The sequence below is a fragment of the Diospyros lotus genome, chromosome 1, assembly GCF_014633365.1.
Source record: "Diospyros lotus cultivar Yz01 chromosome 1, ASM1463336v1, whole genome shotgun sequence".
NCBI lineage: Eukaryota > Viridiplantae > Streptophyta > Magnoliopsida > Ericales > Ebenaceae > Diospyros > Diospyros lotus.
In genome coordinates, this window is record NC_068338.1 from 49,148,879 (window position 1) to 49,158,672 (window position 9,794).

General features: G+C 37.9%; 1 protein-coding gene across 1 annotated transcript; it reads right to left on the reverse strand.

The window, feature by feature from the left end:
* Positions 1 to 401: 401 nt before the first annotated feature.
* On the reverse strand, positions 402 to 9,475 carry LOC127810215 (uncharacterized). The gene is made up of 13 exons (XM_052349558.1): positions 9,062 to 9,475; positions 8,475 to 8,583; positions 8,269 to 8,360; positions 7,944 to 8,202; positions 6,599 to 6,742; positions 5,034 to 5,111; positions 4,133 to 4,230; positions 3,865 to 3,987; positions 3,599 to 3,760; positions 3,294 to 3,372; positions 2,607 to 2,720; positions 1,356 to 1,532; positions 402 to 693 (listed from the first exon to the last, which is right to left on the reverse strand). Exons 1-13 carry the CDS (start codon positions 9,406 to 9,408, stop codon positions 619 to 621), a joined length of 1,857 nt encoding a protein of 618 aa, XP_052205518.1. The 5' UTR covers positions 9,409 to 9,475; the 3' UTR covers positions 402 to 618.
* Positions 9,476 to 9,794: the final 319 nt, after the last annotated feature.

Consider the following 9,794-nt stretch of genomic DNA (forward strand, 5'->3'; position numbering starts at 1 on the left):
CAAATGCAGGCACAAAGCTTGCAATGAATCTGAGAACATCACCATGGCTCAATAAAAATGGTCTTTCCTAGTTTTTTTTCTGGGTAATTCTAGCCTTTCTCTATTTATCGGAAGAAAAAGAAGAAAAATGGTCTGTGCTGTCAAGCCTGACAGAGAGTGACAACGGTAAATTCAATGTAATGAGAAAAGCATCGATCACATGATGGATGTGCTAATTACCCGACACCAAGAAGATATAGTAGCTTCTGGTGCTTTCTTATTCGGCACATAATGTTGGACAATAAAACATTAATAAGTGCAAAATATGAGCATATGTTATACCAGTGACCGGTGGTGTTTCAATAGTAACAAAAGAGGAGAGGAGCAACCTTGAACTAACATTCCGAACAAATAAGAGCACCTTCCAAGAAATGAAAAGAGTTTCTGCCATTTCACAATATACAAGTACATCATCAGTTGGCCATAGCCAAACATTCTCTAGTCGCATTCAACATTAGGACAGTGCTTACACAGCCGGCATAAGAGAAAGCATAGTTGTATCATATTTCCTTATTGCAAGCATTACATACCAGAAACTTACAGATCGGAAACATGACAGCATTGCACTCGTATCTTCAGTCAACCTCTCCAGTTGTCCTTTCGCTGTCTTATCTCCTTGAGAGCTTCCACAGGGGATTTGCTTCCAACCTTATCCTGAAAAGTTTGGAAAGAACTAATTCAGAAAGTTGTATGCCTCAAATGCACTTTGCCTCCACATTACCGAAGGTATGTTCTTATTTAGGTCGAGTGAGGTTGATTTTGGAGAAAATAGATAACACCAAAAAGAAACAAACATAAATTAGTGTATGAAAATCAGACCAAATTGACCCCTCATACTGTGTTAATCTATGTTGCACGGAAACACCTCATAGGTGCCGTTTCTCCATTTTCGAAACGTTTCGGAAACGTTTCCTATTCCCGTTTCGGACCCTATTTATGTCTATTTTTTAGAAAAACGTCCGTTTTCACATTTCCGTTTCCTATCAGAAACGTTTCCCGTTTCCGTTTCCGTGCAACATAGGTGTTAATTGCAACCAGTTGCTAGATTGGTCCAGTTGAGCAGACAAAATCCACCTATTGAACTGGCCTGTTTACCAGGTTACGAATTCCTTTCTTTTTTTTTTTCTTTTTCAGTTTTAGATTTAGATCCAAATTATAATTATTTTTATTTCTGTATAATTACCCTTAACTCTTGGCCCTTTCCCTTTTTTGGTTCGATACTCCAACCAGTTTTTAGAATATTGATATTTGGCACTAAAATTGAAAACTACTCTATGCAAGCACCAATAATTCTCCAAATAAAAGCAATAATATACCTGAATCTCTGGTAGATCAACCCGCATGAATGGATTAGTTTCCAGTTCTTCTTCAATGGTTGAGGGCACAGTGGGAAGTTGTGCCTGTCTCTTTTGCTGAGCCCACGAAAACTTCTGCACTGTCCTTGCATTGTCTGGTTCAACAGTGAGAGCAAACTGTAGATTCTTCACTGTATACTGGAAAAAAAACCAAACGTATCAGTTCCCCTTCACAATAAAGGAAAGACCTGCACTAATGTCCACATTCCGGAGCACACAAACAAGTTTGTCACTCCCGTATGTGTGATTAAGACACCTTCAGTAGGGCAGCCCAGATTTTACCCAACAGAGGAACTCAAATGGAACAGACTATGAATTTCAAAGACAGACCAATACCTATAAATGTCATATTAAAAGAAATCTGAAGCCAATAAGCATTGATACAAACATGTGATATAAAACACATTGATAGGAACTTTTGGAAAATGGGGGACATGGCAGAGAAAAATTGTTTTTACTCATCAAAAAGAAACAAATTATGTTTATTTTATAATTGATTTCCAACTTTTATTTGATTTCCAACATGGTCTAATTTATTTAAATGATTGGCATGCATGTTCCTTCCACAGAGGCTGCATATCCCAAGCATCCCAACAATGTTTAAAATCATGAAAAATAGCAGGAGATGTTTTGGCAAGTCTCCCACACTACCAAATGTTTGACCTGAGTAAACCTTCTTAAGAGTGTCCATGCTTTCAACCGCCCCCCCCCCCCCCCCCCCCAATTCTCTCTCTCTTCCCCACACGCACACTAAAAAAGTGTCTAATTGTATGATTAGCGATAAAAGATTCAGTGACCAAATTTACCCCAGAAGAACCTAATATCCCTCAGTTGCTAAAGATCTAGCAAGGCTTTCCCACATGTAGTCTCTTCTTTTTCTCCAGCTACCTGGAATTAATTATATAGATCTTTTCTCTATTATCAAGCACCAAATCTAATTATAGGATGCTCTTTAGCACCATAACATGTTATAATGTAAAATTAGTTGATGGATGCCTGTGAAGCATGGGAGGTAAACTACACCTTCCCAAGATGGACACCTAGCAGTGAGTTGAGCATTCGTCAGAACAACAATTTTACATGCGATTAGATACCCAGAGATACCTAGCAGAGTGGCAAACATCAAGCAACCCTTCCTCCATAAATAGTAATACAGAAAAGAGAAATAACATGCCACCCAAAGAACAATACAGAGGAACCTAGACATATTACCTCGTGGCCACAGTAAACTCGAGTTGGCTTTGGCAATGAGCCCAATGTCACACATAGGGATTGGTACATTTGTTCGGCTGTGCCTTCGAAAAATTTGCCACAACCAGCAATGAACTACACATTAGAATGAAAATCAATACTAATAGTTCAAGAGACATTTTTCCTGTTTAGAGATGCAATGACCACAAAGAAAGTTCAAAATTATATATGGGTAATTCCCAAAAGAAATTGAAAATCAAACTGATCACCAAAACAAACCTGCTAATGAACAATGCTGCCACTGGTGTTTCAAACCCCATACAATTCAAAATTCCATATAAAGCAAAAACTCAGTCTTCGTTGAAACTTAAAGAGCAGATGAAATAAAACTAATTCCGTTTCAAATTTTCATTAACCTAATACATTTTAAAATTCCACCATGATTTGCAGAAGAACTGTATAAGAATAAGTTTAGAGCAGATGAAATAAAACTAATTCCGTTTCAAATTTTCATTAACCTAATACATTTTAAAATTCCACCATGATTTGCAGAAGTTGTATAAGAATAAGTTTATGAAAAGTTTCTCCACCTGCATAGACCAACTTAGTTTCACAGTCCAACTTTCAATTTCTTTCTATAAAACCTTATGAACAAATTAGGCCATAAACCATAGAATAATGACTGAGGAGATAGGTATCTCCACTCACCAATGTGTCACCGGTGAAAACAGCAGGGTCCTCTTCATCTTTCCCAGTCACATAGTAACTTATATGACCTTTGGTGTGGCTGATGATAACAGGTCAAAGTAACAGGATAAACATAATGAATCAAAATCCAACCATATCATTAAAGATACATCCCAATGGAGAAACAAATGCAACTTATTCAATAACATACTAGGCTACTAGAAAAACCTAACCACTATTTAGGTACTGACTTATGTGCTCAAAATTATAAATCCATGTCCTAGATAATGCATGAGATTGGCGAGACAACAAGATAGAAGCCATACCAAGGTGTGTGAAGAGCCAATATATGGATATCCCTCCCAAGTGACAACTTATCCCCATTTTCTAATTTATCAGTACAACCCTTTACATTATCGACTGAACCGCCATAAACCCTAATCCCCGGCACCAAATCCTTGATCTTCTCATTTCCGCCGGCGTGATCCCTATCATATGTTCACACATATAAGCATCGATTAGTACAAGCAAAACCATGAAAACTAAATAAGTGATAATCACTAAAAACCCTAATATAGAAACAAATTTCAACCAGTGGTGGTGCGTGGTGAGGACAAGCTTCAGCTCGACGCCATTCTCTCCGGCGACCCGGACAACCTTTTCAGGCTCAACAGGATCCACGGCTGCTCCCTCTTTGGTGGCCTCGTCTATGATTCTGCAACAGATTTCACCGTATTCACATACATAAAAACTGAATTTCACTAGGATTGTTCGATCAATTGAAATCCCTAGCGACACAACTGCAAGAATCCGCGAAAAAAGCGAATATGTACGAATAAAGGAACCGATCGGAATCGTACATGTACGAGTAGTTGTCTTGCAAGCACGGGACATGGATGATCTTCATCGTCGTCGTCGGTCGATAAACCGGTTCGGTTCTGATCGGACCTGATACGACCTGCAATCGGCTGGTTGGATAATCAGTAGATAACACCAGATGGTGTCTGCCACATCAGCGGCCGTCGATCGCCACGTGGCGGATCTGGAAGCCTCCAATAAATTTCTATTTTTTTAATTTTATCTTTTTTTTTTCCCAGATGAAGTGATATACCTTTAACTTCAATAAGATAGTAAAATGCTCAAATTCTAAATCACGCAGTAATAGAGATATTTTAAAGATTAAACAAAAATAAAAAATAATTTTTTGAGCGAAATATGAATTTTTATAAATAAATTTCGTTTAAACAAAGTTTAAAACAAGCATAATATACACGTGTATATACATATATATATCATTGAATTGGTAGACTTTGAGTAGATAGTATTGAAAAAATTGATTAATATAATATATTACATATAATTTTTAATGATTTAATATATTGAATATTTTTTTGGTTTCTAGATTTTTGAAATTAAAATAATTAATGCATGATGTTTCTCTTTTTAATATATAGCCCCCCAAAAAAGACTTATGTTTATTTTCTTTTATAAAAAGACTATTTCTATTACAAGATAATAATAGGTGACTTTTTTATTACAAACTAACTGAAGCCACTAATAATAATTGAAAAAAAGAGAAATAGAAACCAAGTTATCCTCTTGTTTGTGATCCAAAGAAATAAAAACACAGCAAACATCCACTTCATTTAAAGCCATTTCTGCCTTTGCCAACCCTTCATTGCAGAACATGAACAAAGAAAAGCTGAGGCTTTATTCCCTAAACTATTCAAATTCCAACCAGATTTAAAGCTTGGGTCTTGCCTTTTTCTCATCTCCAAAAGCAATCATCACCTTCCCAATCACTTTCCTGTCCTTCATTGCTGCAAATGCAAGGTTGGCCTGCCAATAACAAATACAAATGTTCTCTCCATCAGATTATAGATGTCAAAACTGCAATTTCTCGTATGCACCCAGACATTATGCAAAATATGGCAACTTGAGAATTTGAATAGTAAGAATCTCAAGTACTATTCCTGAGATTTCTCTAAAAGATCTTGACTTCAAATGCAGCCCGCAATCGACGAAAATAACAACAACAACAACAATGTATCAAGCCTTTAAGGTTGTTATAATGCATACCATGCTCAAGGGTTTCTTACTAAATCACGGAAACTATATATGATAGAGATTATTAAGTTTTATTTGTTTGCATTATCCTTTTGCTCTCACCGAGTGTTCCCGAGAGGAAGTTACATCATAGATGAAACCCTCATCCATGGTGATTTATCTTCCAAAAGAAGAAACTGTAAAGAAAAGTGAACCACTGATTTAAATTAGAAGATTCAATCAACTGAGAGAGTCGCTTTAGTCTTATAGGGCATAACAGTCGATCAACCCTGGATGGCTTTCAAACAAAAGGGGCAAAGAAAATCACTAGTCTTGTTAAACAAGGATACTTTGCTTTTACCAAAGAAAAGCGTAATGACAGCAGAGGATAAAGACTAGGTATTGGCAGCTTCAACATGAGAAGCAGAGGCAGCATCCTTCCCTGGATTCAAATCCATTAAGTAGATCAAAATTGGCATGATCTGGTAATATTTGTACTGAAAACCTGATAGGTGGGAGGAAGCTGTTTTTCTCAATGAAAAGAGAAGCAACCATATGGAATAAGGAGTCGAATAATTGAAACAAGTAACAAGATGGAAGACTAACATAACTGATTTTAACATGAAGGTTACAGGATTATAGAAAAAATTGATTATAGGAGAAGTGAATCAATGCTGAAGAAGAAAAGCCAAATCATCTGTGCGGGTGGAACCATTGATAGATGCACTATACCTTTTTCATTGCAAGTGCATTATAGGGGAGAGGGACACTTTGATGATTCTGTTCGAAATTTCAAAACCTACTATAATTTTCACTTCTACAGTCAGTGAGACAGGTACTCCTCTGCTCCAACAACCCATCCGAGAGCATACAAGGGCCCTGATCTGAATCTTATAAGCTGGAGACAGAGTTACAAATAGCTCTTAGAGCTTGGAATTCATTGTTCCTTTAATTGATTCTGGTCTATATGATGAACTACGAGTGCCAGGTCCTGATTATTGATTTCATTGATCTCCTATGATTATTAGCTTGTATGGGTTGGATATCTGAACTGTGAGTGCCAGGTCCTATCATTATAGATTTCATTGATCTCCTATGATTATTAGCTTGTTTGGGTTGGATATGCGAAATCATGATATGTCATTGACATGGATAATATGGCATAGAGTAAACACTAAAGATATTTATAAAAATCCCATTTGACAAGAAACTTTCATAAATTAAAAGTGAGATGTGAAAGCTAAAGTCGCTAAAGGTGCTAAAAGCATGGAGCTCCAAACCTCTGGGAGGCTGTAAGTGTGAGAGATGTGGATCTTGATTACACCACTTGTCAACCAGAACATTAGTTTCTCCATAGAATCTCCCAGTGCACCAGGTCGGTGTATTTGATAGCTTCCCCAGTAGAGTCCATGAATCGTCCAGTTCTGCATAACAGCAAACAAACAATTAAACTACAGCTGAAAACTTTATAACCCAGTAGTTATTAATTTAAATTGACAAAAAGGGCAAAGATTATCCTGTTAAATTAACAGAATGGAGTTGGCCATCTCAAACATATTTAAAGTGCTAGGATTTATGAAACTTTCTTGATCATTATTGGTTATTCCATTTAAACTTTTCAATTTTTTTTTTCTTCCATAGATAAGACTTTTTAAGTTCCTCAAAACACATAAAAAAATTTCATTTTTACTTTGTATTATGCTCGTTTTCACAGCATAGCCAAATTGGATGGCTTTCTGGGCAGGCCAGCAAAAAAGGGCTATATTCTTCAACAATTTGACAGTTTGGTCTGATTTTCCAAAATATAACATAGTAGACACAAGTTAAAATAAACTTGACTGACCAACTACTCCAGTATTTACCTAGCTTTCTAAGTCCATGCATGTCAATCGCAAGTATGTGTGGACACCAAAACATATTGAAAGACAGCCATATATGGGATTATGGATTAACTCAACCATGTATATTCTCTTTAGATTCCACACCATACTAACAGTAATGACAAAATGCATAAATAAATGAATGAGCTACCAAACTAGAGAAAGAAAGAGAGCAAAAACTCAAAAATGGTCAAGGCATAGGGTTGTGCAAACTTACAAAAACAGAAAAGAGAAAAAGGGAAAAAGGAAACGGAAAGAAATTCACAGCTGCAATAAGCCCCTAAACACTGTTAAACACTACCCAATTTTGTCCATGTTGGCATAATTAGCAGCTAAAGCCTATGCAAGATATGAAAAGCAGGAGTTTGACTCCTCATTTTATTAGTAAGCCCAATCCAAGAGCCCCCAGCTTGGTAGCTTAGAACACATATTTTTATTAGGTTGTGCTGCTGCCAGTGCAAGATCATTTAATTTGTGAAAGATTTGATTCAACACAAAATTCCCACATAATCTCTGATAATTTATAAATTAGAATGATAGTAACTTCAGCTCCAGTGGTCATCTGGGTCTGAATCACTATTTCATTTTTCCAGTCCTCCACATCAATGTATTTGTCACAATGTTGTCATATGAAGAACAAGCATCCACCCAACCTCCTTCCACAAACAACAAACAAATAGCCAGTTACTACCAAACTAACAAGGTATTTGACTGGCTTCAGCATTCATGAAATTGTCACAATTACCTTAACAAGAGCAATATTAGCAGGGATGACAGGGATCTCTCCACTAGCAAAACCTATGACCAGAATTTGTGCTCCCCAATTCAATAGCTTCAGGGATTCCTTTGTAAGCTTTCCCCCAACTGGGTCATATAATACATCAACCCCTTTGAGTTTTCTTGTTTTGAGGAAACCCTTGACACTTTCAATGACATTTCCTTTGCTCAAGTCAACAACATGATCAACCCCTAGAGACTTCAAAAGCCGCACCTTTTCTTCTCCCCTGAAATCCAAACCATCACTCAGCCCTTTATTCAAGCAGGAAACAAAAACTGCTTTGTTGAAGTACCTGGCAACGGCTATAACAATGGCACCACAAATCTTTCCAATTTGTACAGCTGAGACCCCAACACCTCCAGCTGCCCCAAGAACCAGTAAAACCTACAATTAAAGTTATAGCCATTGGATGGAAACATGGTCTATAACAAAATATGAAGGGCATGAAACACAGCCACTACCGGAAAAAAGAAAAAGAAAAAAAAAAGATGCTGATACCTGACCAGAGCTCAATTGAGCTCTCTGAACCAAGGCCACATGTGATGTTCCATAAGCAACAGGAAGTGCAGCAGCAGCAACTAGGTCACATCCATCAGGTAATCGAAACCTTCAATTTCTCAATACAGGTGACATCAAAGATCAGAATATAAATAGGAAATTGATAGATGAGTTGATGCCCATAAGAAACATCAACTTAAGAATATCTCCATAGTATCAGGGGCATAAATTTCAAGCTTTAGGTCGACCAAATGCAGATATGAATGGCATGGCAATTGTATCTATAACACCATGAGTCCTCACTTAAAAATGCCCCACCCAATAAACTATCAACAAGATTGGTCACGACAAACTTCGCTCATTTCAATTCTTAGTGTCCTCGCCAAACTAAACCAATCTCAAAAACAGTTTTTAGCCCGCACCTACTCGTAGGTGCCTTGAGTTAGCTCTAATCCGATTTACAACACTAACGAGTCCTTACCTAGAAGTGCTAGCTAAATGTAATATATCCAAGACCATTCAGAAGACCACGGACGTGAGACTGGTCGTGACACACTGGCACCTATACATGTATACGAATTACTCACAGTGCATTTTCATCGGCGACGATGAATTGGGCGAAAGAGCCGGTGGAGGCGAAAGAGCAAACTGGGTCGCCAATTTTGAACTTGGAAACTCCGGGTCCGACAGATTCGACGACGCCAGAATAGTCGGAGCCAGGGATGAAGGGAAAGGGCGGCTTTTCTTGGTACTTGCCCAGAATTTGAAGGTAATTGGCGAAGTTCAAGCTGGTGGCCCTGATTCGAACTCTGACGGCAGTGGGAGAGTTCAGTTCGGGGATTGGCTGAGCCGTCGAGAAGGCCAGAGCCGAAGCTTCCGATGAGTTCGGGGGCACCGTGGGGTCGCCGTTTCTCCGGCACAGCAGAGCCTCCATGGGTGATCGATTGAATTGTAACAGAGCAGTGCAATTGACTAATTGCTGAGGGTCCGTTTGGCTAAGCCGTTTGACCGCTTATAAGCTATTAGCATAGCTTTTCAGCTGTCAAGCTTCTTTAATTAAATGTTTGACAAACTCAAATAGCTTAAACGCTATTTGAATAGCTTTTTCAAAATTTCCTTCCTCTCAGCTTTTTGCAAACCGCTACAGAGAAAAAGCTGTGTTGACCATAGAAATTACTCATTTATCTTCAACCAAAACATCTATTTCCAATCAATATCTTCATCTTCAACCTTCTGCAACCAATTTTCCACTGTTATTGTCGCCCGTCACCATCCACCTCGCTATCACCCCCATCGTCACCTCCAACTCCTCCGTCGTCG